Below are 22,695 nucleotides of genomic sequence, written 5' to 3' on the forward strand. Positions count from 1 at the left end.
TAGGATAAACATCACTGCTGACAAAACTCTAGCAGAATTTAAGCACTTTTTGGTGGTGATGTCCTTTGTGGCTGACTTCTCCCAGAGTAAATTCTATTCAGGTTTTCTATTTGCAGTGGTACAGTCTGGCTTGAATGTTTCAAGTATGTAGAACAGGAGAGAACAGTTGATGCAAATCACACCTTAATTTTGCTGTGCCAGGTGTGCTAAAGGTGGATGATCAGAGGAGGATCAGACAGTTCATGCCATGCATAGCACTGGAGTTGATTCAGTCTTTCAGTCACAGCTGACATGGTATTACACCATTTAACTGATTTGTGGTGCCATCCTGCTCTCCCACTCATAAGAGGGGAAAAGTTTTGAGGTTTACTTGTTGGGGTCTAAAATTTGCCTTTGCTTTGGGGATATGGAAGACTGAAGGACTCTTTCATGATCAAGATGGATTTAATCCTTTCAAATACTTAAAGAGAGCTAATAAGAAAGATGGAGACAGAACTTTTTGTTGGGCCTGTAGTGAGAGGACAAGGGGTAATGGTCTTAAACTGAAGGAGGGTTGACTTAGATACAACGATGAAATGTTTACAGTGAGGATGGTGAAACGCTGGCACAAATTGTCCACAAATTGGGACATGTCTCATCCCTGGAAACATTCAAGGTCAGGTTGGATGGAGCCTTGAGAAACCCTGATCTGCTGGAAGATGTCCCTGCTTATTATAGGAGGGTTGGGCCAGATGAGCTTTAAAGGTTCCTTCCAGCTGAAGTATTCTGTGATTCCAAAGGTGTGCTGGTTCCTTGAGCCCAGTACAGAGGAGTTGTGTCAGTGTGCCTGGTTGGGATGTCTCTGTCATGCACAAACACACCCAGAGCCTCAAGAATGGCCTCGGCATGTTTCCCATTCCTGCATTTATTTGCAAATATAAATTTTAAACATACATTAAGCGAGAATTTGCACATGAAAAAGAAATGCACCTGCACTTTGTGTTTCCATGGGAGAGGAGGGATCTCCTATTTCTGGTGCACTGTAATTTGGTAGGAAATGAACTCTCTTGACTGTTTTGTGTGTGTGCAGCTGATGTAAATAGGTTCCATGTGCTTTTTTTTCCTTAGTCTTGGCATTTTATAGGCTTACCTTCACCATCAGCCTGATACCTGCTTCAGTGCTGTTTGTATAGTGTGTAAAATCCTGTAGCCTCTTATGGGTAATGATGGCAATTCTGCATCTGGCATTCCCTGAGCTTTTCCTTGTCCTCTGCGTCTTGTAGCTGAAGTCCTGGTGCTGTCCTGGCAGCCCTCTCCTACTGCAAGGAGAACCATACACTCAGGGTTTTACACTGGCGTGATGCAGGCAGGCAGAGGCTAAATGCAGAAATCCTTGTGAGTGATGATCTTATCACCACTCGTGTTTTTGTGGTGTTTGCTTGTGCTTTTGGAAGCGAGGGGGACACCAGGGTACAGAATCAGGAGTGTGGAGGTGGGGATGGGCATTTAACCAGTGGGGAAGGAGCATCCTCTGCTCACACCCAAGCCCAGCCTGTTGGACGCTCAGGAGGACGATGTGAGGCACGTCCTGGAGTCCTCCTCTGCTGTGGGGCCTCGGGTGCCTCACTGCACTCTGAAATGACTTTTTAAACACGCCTTGCCTCCTTTTCCTCATGCCCTCAGAAGCATCTCCCCGTGTACGATTACAAGGTAAAGACAATGCAGCCCGTTGTGTCTGGAAGTGGTGGTGTGGGGCACACACAAAGTGGGTGTTCCTGCTCTGTCCTGTGTTGCATATGTGGTGCCTTTTTCATCTTCAAAGCATTTTCCAGCCATGAACTAAGAGCACACGCATTAGCTGAGAGCACACACCCCTCCCTGAGCAGCTGATGCTGGGCACATCCCAGGAAAAAACTTCCAGAATATGACACACCACTTTTGATGAAAATAAAAATGATGCCATATTTCATCAGCTCTATTAGAAGTACTTAAGTAATTGAACTAATGAAACTTTAAAAAGCCTTTAAGAGACAAATGTGGTACACACCTTTGTTCTCTGTCTTTCCCTTCTGCCCCCCTTATTTTCACTGTTGAACATATTTTGTTGACTTTTTGGGGTCTTTGTTTTTCAATGTGTGGTTTTGCTGAGTTCTGTGTGTGTTATGGGAGTTGATTTCTCGGCTTTGCCGCAGTGGTAGTGTTACAGTTTCTGCAGCAAAGGAAAGTGTCATCTGCAAAACAGCATGAGTATGACGGGAGTACCTCATCTTTCATACCAGTTTTTGCAAACATTGGGTTTTATTTCCATTGTGTTCATTGGCCTGTGCTGTGTGTGCCTGCATTGCCCCTGGGCTGCTTACCTCTCACAGCTTCAACATGAGATCTTGTCTTCATGTGGTCCATCACACATCTCCACCATCCTTCCAGCTGTGATGTCCAACATCTGGCCCCTCTGAACCCATGTTGTCTAAATTCTTGTCCCACCACCCCTGTAAGCAGTTTGGGTATTCATCTCTCCCTTTCTCTCAAGCAGGACAGTCGAGGTGAGGTGGGATGTGATGACATGCTCTGCACAGGACAGAAATCCTGTCCAGGGCCATGTTTTCAGCTCCCTCACCCTGCCTTTTGGGCAAAAGGGGACAGTGGCCCCTGAGTCACCATATCTAGTGGACTGTGTTGGGTGGCTTCAGTGTAGTGACTGGCCAATGATGGAGCTTTCTGCTGCAGACACTCCCCAGTCTGCAGATACAAAAAACCTAAAACAAACCACTAATTAAATAGCGCAAAACTAACACCGTTGTTACACTTTCTGCTGCAGACACTCCCCAGTCTGCAGATACACAGGACTGTCCGTGACCAACCACAACCAAGACATTGGTTTTGTGCCCCCAAACACCCAGCCCATTTCTGAGGGCTTTTTTTTTTCCAGGCTGAATTGATGCATTCTGGGTGCAGCTTACTTTCCTTGCGTTTGTTTTTTTTTTTCCTTTTGCAGGGGAGGCAGACGAAGAAGCCTTTGCCGAGGAGTGCAGACGGAGAGGACAACACGCGCTGCCCTCCCAGCCCACCAACCTCCGCCTGCTGAAGCCTCACAAGTCTGCCAGCTCCCCCCGCTTTGCCTGCCACTACAGCAGTGATGAGGTGGAAGAACAAGACAAAAGCCGGGTTACGAGCAGCTTCGAGGCCCCATTTTATTTATCAGGTGTGCACAAGCATGTTGGTGAGAAACGTGCAGAGAAGGACCCATCACACACTCAAAAGTCAAACTCAAAAAGCCAAGGAAGGAGTTGGTGCTGTGTGTTGACTTAATGTTAGTTCCCTGGTAGATAATAAATAGCAAGCAGCTTGTTTGCCTTCATCCTGCTTTAGCTCTGATCTACCATTTAGCCTAGATTCACTAACGCCCTGGGATATTTAAGGATCCAGGGCAAATACTGTTGTGCTGCTGAAGTGCCTCTGCTCTTTGTTGTTAAAAGTGAAGGCATTTTAGAGGTTAACTCATCACAGTACTTTGCACGTTCATTTACTGAAATTGTGCTTGGCTTCCTTGTCCAAGGAGAAGTTCAGCAAGTTGATGCTATTTCTGGAAGATGCAGTTTTAGGCAACTAAATCCTAATAGAGGGGACTGAGAACTTCAGGCAAACGTGGCAACGTGGCAATTGTCCGGGTTATTTTTGGAAGTAATTAATCCTTTGATGTATTTCCAGTCTGTAATTTTTTTGGCAATGTAGTCCAGAGGCTATCTTGGACAACGAAGTCCTCAAAACTACTTGATTTAATTGGAACTTGTGGCCAGGACTCCAGGACTGCGAGGACAGGTTTTTGTGATATGTGAAAGATGCCTTTTTACTTGGATGCCCAAACCAAGGACCCTTCTCAGTAGTGTGAAGTCAGGTGAAGTGCTGGGAAGTGTGAGCCTATGAGGCTTCTCAGGGTAAACACAACACATGAAAAATATGCACTGTATCCCAAAACAGGTGCTCGTGTACTCCCAGAACTGTGCCAACTTCCACTGTGTTTATGAGCCTTTAAACCTAACACTGTCTTTTGTATGGAAGAGCTAAAGATATTATGATGGATGACAGATTGAAAAAATATAATAATTTATATTAATATCTTCCTGAAAAGTTGTTGGAAGCTTTGTGTCTTTAAAGATGACCAAGCTGAATATTTTCTTTAAAAAAAAAGGAAAAAAAAACACCCCAGAAAAGTTACAGAGGCTTGAATGTAACCTCTGGGCTGATGTCCTGAAGCCTCCCACGCAAGAGAGAGAGACAGGTTTGGTCTCCTGTGTCTGTGGCTGGCAAAACAAAACCTTGGCTTTGCCTTTGGACACACGAGGATCTCTGCAATCACAATATTTTGCAGTGGATTCCAAGGAACACCTGAGTTTAACATGCACCATGCAATTTTTGGAGCAATTTTTATGATTGCTTAGGACTTTTTGCTGTGAATTTATTTATGCTCCAAGACGCACAAGTTAGCAATTAAAATTAATTTCCAGAAGTATTAGTGCAATCACAAAATGCTCTCGTCTACCAGTAGATTGTGAGTTGCCAAAAAAGACTCAGGGTGAAAACTTAATTGCAGTAAGACTAAGATTTTACTGTTGCTTTAAATATTTTGCCTGCTGTTCCTCTGATGGACAGGGCTGCTGAAGGACTGGTCGAGTCAGTCATAAAAACCTACGTGAGTGTCTTAATCCCTCCCTGGGGAGTTTGTGCACGAGCCCTGGCCAGTGATGCCATTTCCCTTCATGGGTGTTCACCTCTGCTGACTGCCTTGCCCTGCAAGCAGCTTCACCAGCACAGCTCTGTAATTACAGAGACCACTTTACTCGCTTGGCTTCTCATTGATCACTGCCCTGCTTACACGGGCCAGCATCAGGAGAGAATCGTTTCTGCCTTGCTCCAAAGCCCTCTCAGTTCACTGGGAAACAGTCAAGTTCAGTGGCCTCGAACCAGGTGCAGTTCCACCTTGAATCAGACGTTTTTGCCACCACCAGCATAGGGCCCTTGACAGTGGGACCAGTTTTAGATGTTGTCCCAGTTGGAGCATCTCAAGCAAACCCTCAGTCATTAATGATTCACTTGCAGTGAAGTGGTTTTCTTTTCCCAGCTCTAAGAATGGGACTGTTTGAATTTTGATTTGTTAAGTCAGTAGGAAATTTAAATGAAGGAGAAGGGGATAGGATTCGTCTTGACTATGTGATGGGAATCCCTCTGGAAGTGGCATCTCTAGTGCCCAAGAGGAAAGGCTGGCCAATTCCTGTAGACTGGCAATATCCAGAGGTGAGATGAATCCTCTCCTTAGTCAGGATTGCCAGTCATCACATTTAACAAAAAAATGAGAATTTAATTTAATTCTCCATCTACCATGGATGCTTTGTGTTTTAGTGGAAATTGCTCTGGAAACTGTTCCTGGTTTCATTATGGCTTTTTAGAACAAAACTTCACCTCTTGTGCTCTGAAGTCGCTGCATATCTCAAACAGTTCTCTAGCTCCCAACAAGGAATTTTTGAAATGAGAATTCAGCTACTGCAAGTGCAGTGCTCCCTGATAGTGTGATACATGGCTGAGTGGTGGGATCCAAGCTGTGTCAAAGTGATGTTAATGCCAGCAGAGACCTGGGGATGGCAGCTGTTAATGCCAGAGCTAGTGGTAACTACCCCTTAAAAACTACTGCTTTGGATTTGAGAGTTTTGACCTTTATCCATCAAGAATGATTGAAATGTTTAATTGTTAAAATAGTGAAAAAATATGATACAAATTTCATTATTTGGAAAATAATATTGCAAGGTTTGCTCTTCCTTTTCAAAGAAATAGCTTGCATTAACCTACAACTTACAACATTAATAATTCATTTTTGCTGCATTTTCATCTGCTGACATTTGTGAAGAGGAAGCCATTCTAAAAGAACTACCTTAACTAATCTTGATCCTTTCCTAGCATGGATTCCTTTGCTGGAAAGCTGAGCTATTTGTACTTTATTTCATCTTTAATTCAGTCTCTGTTCTTTTTACCAACATGCAGTTTCCTGAATTGTATTTTACTAACTAGTAACAGTGATGTGCTTTGTTATCCAAACTAATTACTTTATAATTCCATCATAAACTTCATTTTGGGCATGTAATGGAAAGAGAAAGGAAAGCAAAGCCACTGTTTTTTGTGGAAATCTAATAGACGAAGAATGCTGGAGATGTGGAGATGGAGTTCTTCCTCCCTTTGCTCCACATCCCCTGGCTGTAACTGTGCAAGTGGGATGGGCTAACAGCTGTACCCGTGTGGGGCAGGGGCTGGGAAGGCTGGCTGGTGGATTTGGAGGCTGGCTGGTGGATTTGGGGACTGGCTGGTTGCCCCCAGGCTTAGCTCAGAGCTGCCTTCAGGCATGGTGTTTTGGCTGCTGGTACAAAATCATTCTGTTACCCATCAAAGACAGCTGGGCTGTGTGTGGAAGGGCTTCCATGGCTGCATAGCCTTGCAAGCTTTTGCTTGCAATTTGGTAGTAAAACCTTGGAAATCTATTCAGTGCTGGTGTTATCCTAATTTATAGGAGGTAAACAGGTGGTACCTGGCTTGGTATGTTCTTGTGGCAATTCCAGGCAGAATTGGTAAAGAAAATGGGATGGTGAGCAAGCATGAAGGAAGGCCCTTGCAAGTTGCTAAAGCTTTTCAGCCCCCTAAAAGGTCAAAGTTGGGATTACATCACTGGGTTGGCCAGTGAAACTGGAGAACTCACGCCTTGGATTTAACAGTGTGGAACATCATACCTAGATGGGGTGGGATGTTTTGTCACCCCAGGTCTTGACTGAAGGCTCCCTCCCCACGATGCTCCATGGCACAGGCAGGAGCTGTGGATGAGGAGAAGGAATTAGTAGGTCAGGCTGTGCTGTGTGCTGGGCAGTGGCTCAGGCTGAGGGGAGGGGATGTGAAAGTGTAAAGCTGTAATTGCAAATTGAGTCATGCACTAAATTATACTGAAGCTGTGATCTGGGGGGAATTTTTACAATGGCATATGTGAGTGTGATCAGTCTAAAATAACAGAGGGTGGCTGCAACTCAGAAGTAAGCCAGATGCCTTTGATATCGCAGTTTATTGTTTTGACTAGAGAGACATTTCTAAGAGCAGAAAATTAGAAAGAGCACTACAGAACCCAGCTTGAAAGTGCCTCACTGCCCTTTTAAACTTCTGTGGGTGTTGGGCCATGGCTGTTTCCATGCTTTTGAAGGAAGGTCACAATGTTAGCAAAAAGTTGGTAGATCTTGGAGAACATTTTCTCTGAGACTTGAGCAGAAAGTGTGAACTTTCTGCTCCCACCCCGAAACTCAATGTTTTACTCTCAAAGTGGAAGGAGGCTCCTCCAAAGTCTTCACCTTAGCAGATCTTGTACAAAAATCACTCGTGGCCCTTATTGCTCACTGATGTGTGCCAAGCAGCAGCAATGCTGTGTGTTAATTGTGGCTGAACACCTTGTTTCCTTCTGCTGACTCCTCTGCTTCCCTGTGCTGGCAGAAGGAAGGTGGAGCAGACCCGTGGCCACTCTCTGCGTCCTGGTAGAGCAGGCAGATGTCAGGCAGGACAGGAAAAAGTGGGATACCAGAAGCGTGTTGGGTAGGAGTGTCACACTTGTGCCTTTGGATGTGCACACCTCCCCTGCAACTGCCACCCAGGAATGCCAAGAGTTTCACAGCCAGTGACTGAAAAAACTCGTGACCCTGGCAGGTGCAGAGGGCAGGGAAGTAGAAAGCCAGAAGGAAAGTCAGTCTGGGACACAGCAGAGAGGCTTTCCAGTTTGGGTCCTTGCTGAGTGATGGTTGAAGGAATTGCACCTAAGTGTTTCTGGAAGTAGTTTTCAGCCTGCAGCAGCTTTATGAAAGCTGGAATTACTTCTCTGCTCCTTATGGCTCTTACAGAAGTAGAAAAGAAGGGGCTGAAATGGGCTAGCTGATGCTGTTTCTTTTAGACAAGGATTATCCAAGTAAAGCAGGTATAATTCCTAATGGTGTGGATTCTTGCTTCACCCATCTCTGCTCCTGGCAGCTGACAAAAGCAAGAAACACTAACTTAGGGAGATTTCTATCTGCATTTGAGTGAATCTGTTTCCCAAACGTCACAGCTTGGGGAAGCTCTTGGCAACCTGTTCTCCCTCTGCCCCATGAGGCATTTCTAGAGTTTGGGTGGCTAAGGACTGATGCTAAGGGTGGAAATTTGAACAGCCTTCTCCAAGGCCAGCACTGTTTGGCTGAAGCCAGTTCAGCTTGGCACTTACTATGGGAAGTTTCTATGGACACTTTGGGATGCTGGCGACTCTCCAGGACACAGGCTCACTGCAGAGTGATCAGTCATGGGGCTGCTGCTTTCTAATTCAGATTTCGTTGTCTCATGACTTTGGGGCTAGTCTTGTAACCAAGGCAGCTAAATACACTTTTAATTAGTGCTGGTTGAAGTATTTGAGTGAAATATGCACCGAAGGGTTACATCTTCAGTGTGTAATTCTTATTTATGCTAGGAGCTGCTTCACTTGGATCAGGTTTTTGGCTGTTATCATCCAGCATAGCATTGCTGGAGCAACAGACTGGCAAAGTTTGACCTATCCTTTCTTCTTAGGTGGGGATAGAAAAGGAAATGGCAGACAGTGAAATTATTTATCACAGCAGGCTCAAAACAGAAAAGACCTGGCAGTTTTCTCTTGAGGAATACTCTGTGTTTGTGTGTTATCTCCTACTTTGGGCAATCTCTTTCTGTGTGTCAGTGATAACGCTTGAAAGATTTCCACTTTTCAGCCTTATCATTCCAGGGGCTGGTAGGAGACCATGTTGTCAAATGCCTAAATATCTTCATACCACAATATTTTAACATTTAAGTGGTTTCATTTATAAGACAATAAATTATGTGGCATTCACTTCAAGTAATAATTTACGTTGACTCAATATTTTTAAGAAACAGTTGCTAGAATTGCTTTCAAAATCTCAAGCATTTGAACTATTGCAAAAAAAAAAAAAAGTATAATGATATAAAATAGCAGCATCAAATGCTATCATGCCTGGATGTGGAAACATTTTAGAAATACTAACACTGTTTTGAGAATGAAAAATGAAAAAAAATTATCAATCTAATACCTGCTAGGGTTTAATGACCCTTTCCCAAATATGTGTTATTGTTTCATAGTTATTACATGAGCTAGTTCTGATCAGCTGAGATGATGCTGGTTTTCCCTCCAGTAAAGGGAGGAATCCTTTGAATAACACCCCAGAGATGACTGATTCTCGGGAGTCAGCACATCTCTTCTACTTCCGTTGACCTCTGTGGGAAAGCAGGGAGATGCTTGAGCCCTTCAGGGATGGGCCTTACTCAGTGAATTGAATGCAAAAGGATCCTTTTTTTGGTGATGTACGGGTGACCAAGGGGCTGACGTGGAAGGAAACTTCCTGGATGGAGTTCTTAGTGAGGAGATGTTCCCACAGTGACTCCAGGGACAGGAGTTTAGCTCAGGGGGTGACAGAGTGCAAGGAAAACCCAGTGTCATCTGCAATTCTGCTAAGCACTGCCAGTTTCCCTCTTCCTTAAACAAGAAAACTGGTTTCCACTCTAACTTTGTGCAGGCTGATCGCTCATGGCAGAATTTCTAAATAAATAGCCTACCTCTTGACTCAGATGATTGCAAAAGATGAAGTCATGCTGTGGGTACAGCACAGGAGCTAGAGTGATAACCTAGAACAGTTTCCCGTTGCTACAAGTGAGTGTATTTCGTCTAAGCTTTGATAATGTCTCAAACGGTTTTAGCTGAAAGACTTACCTCGTGGTTCTCCCCAAGTCTTAAACTTAAACTGCAGAACTTCAGCTCTGCCGTGGGCACATCTCTGACTGTGCTTGGGAGGAGCTCTGGTGAGGAGCACACTGCAGCCACAGCGTGGCTTTGTACTCCCCTGGCCTCCCATCACTTCCTCCTCCCGTCTTAATTTTGCTATTGATAAATTGATGAAGAACCAGGTGCACTGGTGAAACTGCTTCCTTGGGGTCACCTCTGCCTGCCTGCTGACAGAACAGAGGAAAAAAAAAAGAGATTTCCATACAGGCAGAGCTGTGCCTTTCCAGGGCCATTCCTCTGAGTCCCAGCCCTGCCTCTCGCTGGATTGCAGGGGCTGCTCTGTGCTGGTCCTGGTCACTGGACTGTGCTGATCTCCAGTGACAGAGCACCACTGAGCTGAAAGATCCCTCCAGCTGTCTCAAAACATCACACAATGATTGTCTGGGGGAAATGTTTACTGGCTCTCAGTTTGGATTTATGAGTGCACCTGGGTAGATGTGGTGGTTCACACAGTTCACTGCCCATGCAAGTCTGCCAGTTTTGCTGCAAGTTTGGAGGAAGAGATGTGATGCTGAGCAAGAATTGGTTTTCACACATCTCTGTGGGGGTAATAAACCATTGGAATGATGATCACATGGCTGGAAGCTTGTGCCTACTGAACCTGCAGCAAATAATTGTTGCTTGAACTCAATGCTTTCATGCACCATTGGGGCTGCAGTTGAATATAACCTGTGGTGCATAGTTAAGCATGAGCAGGCTGATGACCAGCATATAAAATATATATTGGTAAACACTGAGCACCTTCTTATTTACTCAGGATTCTTGGCATTCCCTAGTCTTAAAATGGAAATGCAAATATCGTGGTAACTCTGACTACCGTGAGCAGGAAATGCCAGTACTTAAATTGCTCCTGCTGCATAAATCTTATTTATTGCTTCCTTTTTGAAAATTATTCTGGTTTTGCATGTGCTCTAATTTTGAAGCTTTTCCTGAATGGCTTTGAAGTATTTTGAAAATTCTCCAGATCATTTCAAACTTCAAAGATTGGTAGTAATTTCTTTCTATCCTATGTAAGGGATATAGTAGAACGGGGGATATAGTGGAAATGGCAATTAAAAAAACCAAAACAAACACATTAGGAAGCTTTTCTTTAATATTCTTTAAACCATTCAGAGAACATGTGCTTTTGCTAGAGAGAAAAGTCGGTGAATGCTGTGAAAAGTGTTTTACAAGCCATGTTTCCTCAGGATACAAAGAAGGCAGCAAGAGGAGGAAGCAGAAGCAGAGAGAGGAACTGAAGAAGAAGAAGGCAACCAAAGCGAGTTACTAAAATGGACTTCCCTGCTATGCCAGTACCTTTATAATAATGACAACAACTTCATGTTACCTTCAAGCACACCTCTTTTTTTGTGTATATTTTTTGATTGTTCACACTGCTACCAAGGAAGTGACTCATGTTTCAAACTGTACTAAAATTGCACTATGTTATTCCTCTTAGTTTCACAGAGTGGCTTTCTTGCCCGTTCAGGTTAGGGAATTCAGACGAGGCAGGTCGTGGTTAGAAGTGTGTTATGTTTGAAGATTGGAAAGTTACAGAATTTCTTACCTCTTCCTTCCCTGGGACTAAGATGATCTAGTCTAGTGTTTGTTATTTGTCTTGTAGGATATAAAAGGCAAATGCCTGCTTGTTTGGTCACTGGCATCAACACCAGGCCCATTGAAAGAAGAGTCCTGTTCACTCATGTCATTGGGAGTGGGACTGAGACATGAGCTCTTGTAGGGTAATTTATGCGAGATTAATAAGTGGCTTTTATGGTTGGGTTTTTTGGTTTTGTTTTTTTTTTCCCCTGGCTGGGCAGTTCTGCCTCTGCTGTTAAAATGTTCCCTGATATGAAATTGTATCTTGAAGTTATATCCTCTGATTTTAAGAAATGTAGTGTAATGATGGTCTCCTGTAAGCACTCCTACTGATTTCTTTAGGCTTAGTTGACTCCTGCTGAATCATTTAGTGAAATCATTCCTTATTTTAAAAGTTTATTTTCAGAACCTAGAGACAAATGATCCAAGTGCTACTTTAAAACTGCTCTTTGTTTCTTCTGAGTAGGTTTTAGATAACAAACATTTTTTCAGCATCCACTTTAGATTTTATCAACTTGTTTCTGCAAAGAACTTATACCTTTATGTATGAAAGCATTTTGCATTGGTTTTATTGCAGGACAATTTTTTTTAAGCTTGAAAAGATGTCTTAGATCTAAAAGAAATATATATTTCCTGGCAAGATTACTTCCTTGCTTCCCATACTTGTCTCATGTGCATGACACATTGCTTCTTTTAACCTTTTAGTGTGTACAGAGCCCCTCTGTTGCCTTAAGCATTTACCTGCATGTTTCTTGTCAGTGTGTTGTCTCCTTTTTTTAACCTCCGGGTAGGAGTTAGCAGCTTATGGTTTTGTTTTGTTTCTTTTGTCTTCCTCTTGCCAATATGTTGTTGATGTAACAGCCTTAAACCTGGCAATATTGAAAGTCCACAGTTCCTGAAGAAACTCACTCATCCTAACGTTTCAAAGATGTAGGAATGCACACAATGGTGTAAGAGAACAGCTAAACAGAAAAGCCAAGTCTGCATTCTAGCATGGTTTGGTATAACAAATTCTAGTGTCTCTGGTATCTGAATGGTTGAGCTTCAATTCCCCACTGTAACCCTCTGCAGGCACCACATAACACACAATAACCATTTGTGAACTCTCTTAGGGTCTGTAAATTATGATTAAGATCAAATAAGGACTGAATACTGTTTTTCTGTCACTTAAGTACCACCTGTTTTTTTGTGCAGTGTTACTAATATTTAAAAATAAAGAAAATCTGCCTTTATACTTTGTCCTCTTGCACTGTACTGTAGACTGGCATCAGTTGTCTGTGGTTCATTTCCATGAAGTTCAGGCTGTAAGTGCAGGGGGGAGCGTCCTCATTCACACTACACTCACAAGCATTCCAGGTAATTCCTTTTGTTAAATCCATGAGCAAGTCAATACAGTCCCTGTGTCAAATGGCTGATACTGGAAAATGAGGGTTCTTTCTGGCTGGAAACATCACTATGAGGAGAGTGTACTTGAAGCAGAGCTTGCACATTTTCCATGCAAGGAATATTCATCCTGGATAATGCACAACACTGAACTGCACCCTGGTTAAGTTGCTTTCCATACTCTAGGGGAAATGTCCCCCATACAGATGTTAGTTTAAAGCTGTTACTGCTCATTATTTGTTGGGGACATGGGGCATGCTTTGGAAAAGCAGCAGAGGTGGAGGAAGGGAGAGGTGACACCAGCTCGGGGCTGGTCTCCCCAGGGCTGTCCCTGTGCTGTGAGCAGCCTCCTGGAATGGGACAGAGTGGCTCCAGATCAGGAATGTGCCTTGAAGAGTTAGAGCAGACAGGGATTTGGTACATAAATATCTGCTTGACTCAATCCCTGTGTTAGGAGGTGGGTAGAGCATTAATTAGGAGACCTGCAGGCAGGCTCTAAATTAGTGAGGAAAAGCTTGTCTCAACAAAGGCATCCTTATCCAAGGGTGCTGCCCTGCTTGCAGGTGGCCTCCTACACCCGAGCTTTCCACTGGGAGAAACTCCTGGGAAACAGAGTCCCCAGAGGAGGGAACCGCGGGCGTCATCTCTCCCATAACCACCTGGAATCTGTCTGAGCTTGCCCAGAAATTAAGAGACGTGGGTCCATGGCCACTGAGCCTAATTCCTTCTTTCTCAGCCTAATTATTTCTGGATTTTAGCTGAAGGGGAACTGCTCAAGTGTAGCATGGCTGTAGCACTATGTTCCCGTGGCTGTGGTGCTGCCAGGACAGCCTGGAGCTGGAGCTGTGTCTGCAGGAGCAGGCACATGGTTCTGTATCCCATTGCATCCATCTGCCACAGGTGAAGGCTGCCTGATGATGTGGGTACTTAAATATGTGTTGGGGTAGGAAAAAATGCAGGTGGGTGTGAGACAGCACAACTGATAACAGATGCTGCTGGCCCAAGAGTGGCTGTGAAAAAATGTATTGTGGAAGTTGGGAAATGATTCCTGCCCATCCCACAGTACCTCTGTGGAAGAGCTGAGAACAGAAATAGAGGTAGTTTAAATACAGGGCCTGATATGATGTATAAAATGTATTGCAAAATGATTCTTTATGGAGCAGATACCTGGGCTCCAAGACCCAAAATGTATCCCATAAGAAAATAAATTTACTAGGGTAGATAACAGTTGAGTAACAAGAAGGATACACTGAAAGGTATCCCTTACAAAGATACACTGAAAAAACCCCAATTTTGAGATAGAGGGGACACAATTGCAAACAAACACAATGCTGACAGATAAATGTTTCTCCTCACTTGGAAGCTGCCATTATGAAAATGGTTTTAATTCAGTTGTTTTTCCACACCTTTCAGAGATGTGCACTGTCTACTCTTTGAACCAAGACTTGGCAAGACTTTGATGTGAAATAAATGATCTCAGAGTGTGTAGGTGTCAGAATGATAAGAAAGTATTTTTCAAGTTTTTTCCCCAATCTCTGCTCCCTGCTGGTGCCACCTTCACGAGCAGCTTGCAGACCTGTGCATCCTCTGCTCTTAGAGGTAACACAAAGCTCTGTTTCCTTCTGTCAGCTTGGCCTTTACAGAAACTTCCATTTCCCTCAAATTTCAAACTATCTCATGAATAGTATGTATTTCTTGAAATAACACACTGAAAAGATGATGAGTCAAATATCTAGAAAATGTGCAGTAATCATCAGGTAAGCACTAAGCTGCCTGTTTTCCCAACCACCTCTGAAATGTGTGACTCGTTGTGACTACTTGTTCTTCAGGAATGTTCCCCACCATGTGCCACCAAGTGGTGCCTATCAAGTGGTAGGATTAGCTTGTTACTATATCAAATGTCATAGTTTTATTCTACCTGTAAAGAATTCTATTAATTTCCATTTTTTCCCTTTTGTTTTGTGTTCTAGTTGCACAGGATTTCCTGGATGCACAGGTTAATCCTTCCTACATTTCAGATCTTGGTTATCTTGTGCAGTTCTGCTCTTTTATGTCCAAGCTGAGCTCACATTTTAGGGCTCTCTCTCGTTTCCTTGCCTGGGCAGCACCTTGCTGCCCTGTAACTCACACACTGATGGGAGGGTGGGGGTGGCATATTTGCCCAGGATTAACTATATTTAATTCTCTTCTTTCCAATTGGGAAGCTGGTCTTAAGATACTTTTTATCACTCTTTGCAAAACTTTTCTCATTGCTACCTGCACTAAAATCTCCAGGCAAGGCAATTTTCCTCCCCATTGATGAGAATTAAAAGAGAGCACTTACAGCCACATACAGATCTCAGTAAATGTTCATATTTGGAGCTATGATTGATTCACTTGCCCTGTGTCAGCACACTTTGTCTCTTCACAATCTCAAAAAGGATTAGGTGGGGTGTTAGGAAGTGTCAGATTTGCTTTGTACTTTGTTGGTGCCCTCTTAGCCACCAGCTGTTAACTCCTGACAGTGGGAGAAGCACTCACAAAGGGGCTGAGCTGACGTGAGATGACATTTCCAAGCACGGGGTAGGTTACCTCACTGCTCTCATCATGACAAGAAGAGGCTGACCGTGTCATTTGGCTTATCCTGAACTACAGTTCAAGTATCCCAGACTTGAGATAGGCAGGATCCTACCTCTTCCTGAAGGCCTCATGCTGTCACTGCAAAACCAGCCCAAAAAAGTAAGGAGTGAGTGTGAATGTGAGATTAAAACACTTGCTCTGATAATGAGTCTGAATGCTTTGATTTCAAGGGAACACCTCAATATCTGCCTGGAAGCAATCATGGATTTTCTAGGATGTCTTCAAGGAGGAAATGGGACCTCACTGTGCTGGCTGGATGTCTGATTGCATCTCTTCAGTGTCTGTTTGCATTGGCACACACATGCACCTTTCTACTGAAATAGCAGATGTCATATTTTCCACCCCATGTTTGGGAAGTGCTCATCCTTTGGACAATGCTGAGCAATTTGCTTGTTCTTTAGGCTGCTGGTGGTTGAAATGTAATGAAGTATTATATGGCAGGTGCTATTTTTACATTATTTCAATGTTAAGAGATTGCAGCTGGGAAAATTTCCTTTAACTTGAAAAACAAAACTTACTTCCATGATTTTGAGATGAAAGCCAAGATGGCAAAATCGTGGATCACACCAAAGCTTTTATGCACACACACCCCTTAAATGTAATGGGGTTAAACCTATAAAATATGTGTTTCTGCCTGATTTTTTGAGTTCAGATGTGTAGCATTTTTGGATGGTTTAATACGTTTAGATGAGCAGTGTTATTGTATATTGCTACATCAGAACAAGAGAGGGTTTGCAGCCTCTGTACAGATTACACACTCAGAGCCAAGGAAGGGAAGGAGCAACGAGGAGAGGTTTTGGAGCACTAAAAAACCACTTGCACAGTACCTGGAAGGGACATTCACCACAGGTGGTTGACTTGATGCTGGCAGCAGACACAAGCTGCAACCTGCCATCCTGGCAGAGCTGTGACAATGGGTTTCACCACTCTGGGATGTGAGGGGAGGAGGTACCAGCACTGGAGCCTTCCCTGGGCTGTGAGTCACGCTTTGTACCCATGAAAAGGGTTTGTCAGCTGCCTGGCCCACTGTCCTGTCTTTGATAGTGACTAATGTCACTAATGGGGAAAGCACACGAACAGGCTGAGCGTGTTATACCTCACCAAAGTGTTTTCCCAGCTGTGGCACTTTGGGGGACAGAGGCTTCTGGATCCAGAAATGGCCTTTTTGTTACCCAGTATTTTTTTCCCATTGACTTGTCAACCTAGAAAGCAGCTCAATACTCATTGTCCTGTGACAAGGCATTCCTCATGTGACTCCACTGGGTGACAAGACAGGTGCTGAGTTTTAAAACTCTCTCCTACATCTTCCTTTGGCTTCCTCCCCTCCTCCATCCCAGCATGGGAGAGACCACCCACCACGTCCTCACTCATCTTTTCCATGGCACTTGTGATTTTACACATCTCACTCATGCCAGCCTTTGGTTAACTCTTTTGTGGCTCAAGGGGTTCAGTGCATTGAGCCATTCCTTGCAGAAACGCTTTTCTACCTTTGATCACCCTCTCAGAATGGGGAAAGATGGTTAAACAGTGGCTCAGCTCCATAAATTGTGCTGACCATCTGGACAAGCATGAGTAGCATGCTATCAGCTTGCTAATACTGCACTGACAGAAAGAGAAGTGTGCCATGGGATGCAGGAAGGGCAGACCTGGGGCTGGCTCTGCTGCCCTCAGTCTCACCAGGCTCTCACAGGCTCTGGGTGCGAACGCATGAGCTCATGGCAGTGATGGTATCTCCAGAGCGTGGTCCCACACACCTTCCCTCCCCCTCAGCCGAAATCACGTCATGGGACATTCCTTGGCAGCATTTGGGATGTGCTCCTCCTGACTCAGGCTCAGCTCCTGCTGCCACTCATTCCTCCTCCAAGCGTTCTCTGTCCGTGCCCCTGCTCGACTGACAGCGCCTGGGCTTGGGATCCATGGCCAGTGCCAGGCTGCCTGCTCCCACAGAAAGCTGGCACTGCCTGAAGAATCCCTGCCAGCCAGGGAGATGGGGCCAGTAACCTCGGGAAGGCTCCTGGTGTGACACATCCCTGCAGGCAGTGCCAGGAGTCCTGGGCGGTGTCACTTCTCGTGTCCCCGATTTCTGCAGCACTGCCCTTATCTACTGCCAACCCCTTCTTGTTCAATATGCAGAAGTTATTTCCCATCTGTAGCAATCTGGGCTATGAGTTTCCTTGTTCCTGTCAGCATCTTTTGTGCAGGGACAACTGCATGCAAGTGTTCCCTTACTGTGTTTTTGGGTCATCCACGTCATCTGGGAAATCTTAAATGTCTGGGGAAATAGTTATGAGGAAATGCCAGTGATGGGAACATCCAGAGAGATGGGAGGGGGCAGGACAGCAAACAGATAGTTAAAGTGCAAAGGCAAAACCAGCTCATCGATCTGAGTCCCCAGAATGTTGTGCCAGGACCTGGCAAAGCCCAGAGTGTGTCTGGCTCTGCAGTTCTGGTAAGATCCAGCTCCACTGTAAATGTGATTTTGCCCAATATGTTTTTGCCTGAGTGCAGACACAGTCTCAGGTGATGGGTGACCCCTGCCTGCTGTTCCTCTGCTCCAGCAGACAGCCCTGCTGGGGTGTACAGGGAGGAGGTGTTTGGGTGCACCTGAGCCCCTGTTTTTCTCAGCAGGATTCAGGTTTGGTGGTGACATTTTCTTTAATCAGTAAAATTACTTCCCTTGGAACCATAGATTTTTCTATCATTATTTCTTAGGAAAATATTATTCAGCTCATGTAATGCAAGTCTGAGGTTGCATTATGAGATGGATGTGATAGAACACGATGGTAATGAGTCACCTCATATCATGTTTTATTGTGATGTGTCAGCTGAGAAAGGTAGAGAGCTCGAGGTGTTTCCACCAGCCCAATTATGAAACAGCCGCTGGTTCATGCAGGAATTAGTAAGTTTTTCCTAGGTTAGTTAGCAGATGAGTTCTGGTCTGTCTTTTAACAATGTGGTTTTTTAGGCTGCTAACAATGAGCTGCCTCAGAATCTATTTTCCACCCAGAAAAGTCATCAGTCTCTAGCTAGAAAGGGTTATATGTGCTCAGAAACTCCAGTCATCAGGATGAGACTGTCTCTCTTGGCAGAGGGGAAAGGTTCTGAGATGGCCTGTATTTTAGAACTACCTTCTGCTGGCATTGACTAGAAGGGGGTGATGATGCCATCCTATTGCTGCTAAGTGAGACTATGGAGGTATAATTTGGAAAGCCAGGAGATTACAGAACAGGCCCTGTTCTTCTCAGTTTAATCCAGCACACTGGCAGAAGTGATCAAGGCAGGCTTTGTATTTCTGTCTCTGCTGGCTGTGTTCTTGGTGGACATTCACAAGGACAAAGGACATTCCTTCAGGACGTTGCAGAAGTCTGAGTATGAAACCATGTCTGTGGGATGTGGATGATGGAAGTGGTGGAAACCAATGGGTCTTGGTCCCTCTCCACCCCTGGTCTGGTGACACCTTCAGCCAGGTGCTTTGCTTCCAGCTGAAATGCCCATGGATTTGCCAAGGCTGTACAAGCAAGCAGCCTCTCAGCTGGGTAGTCTGGAAGTATCTGGGCGTAGTTTTTTTTCTTTGGTAGAAGTTTAGGTAAATATCAAGAATAAAGATGTGTATGTCCAACTTTTCTGGTGCTATTTCTTTGATTTCTAGTGGACTCTGTGGAGGGAGCCTGTAGTTTCCAGCCTCTCATAAGGGGACAGATTTGGGGTGAGCACAGGTGTCTCCTCTCTCACAGCCCTGTGCCTTCTCCTGACCACAGCTCTTCTGCAGTCCCTGCCCGTTCAGCCCTGCATCTTTTTGCAGCAGGAAAAGTCAATTCAGTGAAATGCTCTGGGGCTTTTGCTGTGTCAATAAACAGAGGCCAGGGCAGGATCTTTCCCTTCATTTTTGTACAATGGTTTGAAGTGCCCTTCTCAAAGTGCTGGTGTCACACCATTAACCCCTTACAGCCCTGGTTTGAGGAGAAGGTTTCCCAGTGGGGTCATAAATGCTTCAGAGGAGACATCCAGGAAGGGAGGCTGAATAATGGAAATGTTAACAGACCTTTCATTACACACCCGATACATCATTACTTAATTTCTTTGCTTTTGTCTCCTGTTCTTATAGGTTTTTTTTTCCCCCTGATCAATAGCATTCATCCTACTCAGTGAACAGTCTTGAAACTGTTTTTATGGCATGAAAATTACTGTTGCTTTGACTGGCTCCTATTACCAGGTGACACTTCTTGGCAGAAAACAATGAATCTTCCTATTATTCGGAAAATAAATGTGATTTATAGGAGCAGCAATTGATAGTGGTCTGTGTCTTGCCATCAGCATGCTTACTTTCCTGAAATAAGGCTTTTACCTTTGGAGCGTGAAGGCTGTTTGTCTACTGCTGCAGAGAAATTATAGATATATTTTTTTAACCCCAGCTTTCATTAAAATTGTTTAAAACTATGATAAGGAAATCATCTGTTGTTGTTTTAAGTGTTTGGTGCCTATGCAGGAAGCAGCTGTGCAGGTGTGAAGTTAAGCAGGCTGGCAGGGAAGGACAAGCTGTGGATGCTGGAGGTGGTGGAAGGAGGAGGGGAAAGGGGAAAGCTGACCCGAGCACCTGCTGTCCCTTCCCTTCACTCATGGTAGAGATGATGGTCAGCACTGAGGATTTCTTATTAAAATCCCACAACACTGATTAAAAAAATAATGGACTGCAGGGGAGGAGAACCTCTTCCCCTACGAGCTGGGCAAGACATTACCCAAACATGTCTGGGGAGATCCGTGAGGATCATTCTTTCATTCTTGCTCTTTTTCAGCAATCTTTGCTGCCAACTGGTTGGCCTTGGCTGTCCTGGGCCAGCTCTCCCCCAGCCAGAACAGAAGTGGACACTCTCCTTGCTAATGCAGGTGCAGAATATATCTTGTGCTTCTTCAAGGACAAATAGATAAAGGTCTCACCTATTTTGGAACACTTTTAAATATTTTCATAGGGCAAATTAACTAAGAAATCCCCCGCATCACTTTGGATTTTTTTTTTTTTAAGTTAAAAATAACCATGGTGTGGTGGGTTGATCCTGGCAGGATGCACCCACCAAAGCCACTCTGTCCATTCCCTCCACAACTGGACAGGAAAAATAAAATATAAAGGAAGGGTTCATGAGTTGAGATAAGGACAGGGGGAGATCACACAGAGATTAACAGCCAGGCAAAACAGGCTTGACTTGAGGATGTTAATTGAATTTACCAATCCAAATCAGAGCAGGATAATGAGAAGCAAAATTAATCTTAAAGACACCTGTCCCTATTAATGTCCCCCCCTCACTCTTTTTTCCTGAGCTCTCTCTTCCCCTGGGAGCTCTCAGGAGATGGGGAATGGGGTTACAGTCACTTCATCCCCATTGTTTCAGCTGCTGCTCGGGGAGAGAGATCCTTCCTTCCCTTGCTCCAGTGGGGGGTGTCTCCTAAGGGAGAATTTTCCACGAGCTGCTCCAGCTCTGGGGTCACTCTTCCCTGGGGTCATACCTTCAGGCACAGCCTGCACCAGTGTGGGTCCCCCACAAGTCCCACCAGGGATGGTAGGTAGCTCCAGACGGGCTCTTCCCTGCACAGCTCTGCAGCTCTCTGCCAGGATCCCTGTCAGGAGCCTACTCCAGCACAGCTTTCCATGGGCTGACAGCCTTTTTTCAGGCATGGGTCTCCTCCTAGACCCCTCTGCCCCCTGTGAATCCCCATGGGCTGCAGAGGCACAGCTGCCTCACCACGGGCTGCAGAGGAGCCCCAGCTGAGGTGCCTGGAGCACCTCCTGCCCCTCCTGCACCAACCTTGGTGTCTGCAGAGTTGTTGTTCTTACATATTCTCACCCCCTCTTTTCTGGCCACAATTACATCTGCCCAATAACTTTTTTCCCCCCTTTTAAAATATGTTATCCCAGAGGCATTTCAATAATTCCTAACTGGCCCAGCCTTGGCCAGTGGCTTGTCCATCCTGGAACCATCTGGCACTGGCTCTGCTGGACACAGGAGAAGCTTCCAGCAGCTTCTTGTGGAAACCCTTCCTGTAGGGTGGGAATTTTCACCTTATAGGAATCAAATCAGCCAACAACTTCTGTCGTACAATGCACTGCAAAAGGGGCCGCATTTCTTTTGCAAAATTACTAGTAAAAAAGCTCCACATCCAAAGAGGTTCATCTGCACATTTGCACAGGAAAGGCTGAACACTGAACATACACCTATTTCTGCTGCACAAAGGACCAATGACACAGGGACCAAATTATTTCCCTATACAGAACTGAGCTGCTCAGAAAAACAGTTAATCAAGATATTTTCATTAAGGTGTTTTGACAAAGATGAATGTTCCCAGAGGAAACAGGTACATCAGACAGGAAGAGTTGGACCATTAATTTTAAAAAGTCAATTTTCTGTCAAGTAAAGTTGTATTTTGGATTGGTTTTACTACTCCTTCCTGCCAGCCTGCTTGCTCTGCTTTGGGGTCAATTTCTGCTCAAGCTGAAGTGAATACCTTAAAGTTGTTTTTTCTTCACAGAAATAAATATTCAAGCATTCACATCCACATATATATGGACCTTAAGAATCTTTTGGGATGTTTTTACATACTTTTATTAGGCCAAGAAGATGGATAACTGTCCTAGCAGCTAGGAGGCTGAAGCAAACTAGAATTGCCTTTATCATTCTTAACGCAATGGAATCAGCAGTTTTCTGAATATATTTGGGCAGAACCTTTATTTTTCAGACCTCTCAGTTTATGCTCAGGCAGTGCCAAACACTGGGGAGATCTAAGCCTGATTTGGGATTCCTCAGTGGAACTCCTTTGTTTTGGGGTCAAGAGGAGAATATTATGAAAATCTGATCTGCCACATTACATGGGACCATATAACTTCATTTAATGATGCCTGAATTGAAGTTATGATCTCATGGCAAGCCCAGAGTGTATTTCATAAAGGAACACCCATCCACAACTGGAATATTTATCTCTTTTAAGCATCATCCCATTCAGAAGTTACTTCAGTTTACTCAGTTCCTCAAACAGCAGCTTCTTCTACACAATTGCCTGTCTGGCTGCAGGGTCTTTATACAGGTAGGAGCATCTCTAGCCAGGACTAAACACAGGGTTTGTCCTCAGTTAGCTACAAGGAATGGGTTTTAGTGGGGGAAATGGCATAAATACAGTTTCCAGGGTAGCTATAATTACACAGACTTTGATAAATATAATTACACTGTTGTTAAGGGGATTTTAGTGTATTTTATTTCTTCCACTTGCAAGAGCTGGATAAG

At 44.4% G+C, this 22,695-nt stretch overlaps 1 protein-coding gene across 4 annotated transcripts in view; it reads left to right on the forward strand.

Annotated features, from left to right (window-relative positions):
* The window catches only part of DNAJB6 (DnaJ heat shock protein family (Hsp40) member B6), a 58,127-nt gene extending 45,470 nt beyond the window's left edge, over nt 1–12,657 (forward strand). For 2 of the 4 annotated variants that reach the window (XM_088159025.1, XM_088159028.1), the window contains exons 9-11: nt 1,663–1,689; nt 2,975–3,181; nt 11,035–12,657. In XM_088159025.1, coding sequence (XP_088015151.1) covers nt 1,663–1,689; nt 2,975–3,181; nt 11,035–11,117 — 317 coding nt within the window. In that variant the 3' untranslated portion in view covers nt 11,118–12,657. Of the gene's footprint in view, nt 1–1,662; nt 1,690–2,974; nt 3,304–11,034 lie in introns of those variants that run through there. The other 2 variants (XM_014872234.2, XM_014872233.2) reach the window with 2 other exon arrangements.
* The last annotated feature ends 10,038 nt before the right edge of the window (nt 12,658–22,695 follow it).

Source organism: Sturnus vulgaris, chromosome 1, assembly GCF_052056855.1.
Source record: "Sturnus vulgaris isolate bStuVul1 chromosome 1, bStuVul1.hap1, whole genome shotgun sequence".
In the NCBI taxonomy this organism is placed as follows: Eukaryota; Metazoa; Chordata; class Aves; order Passeriformes; family Sturnidae; genus Sturnus; species Sturnus vulgaris.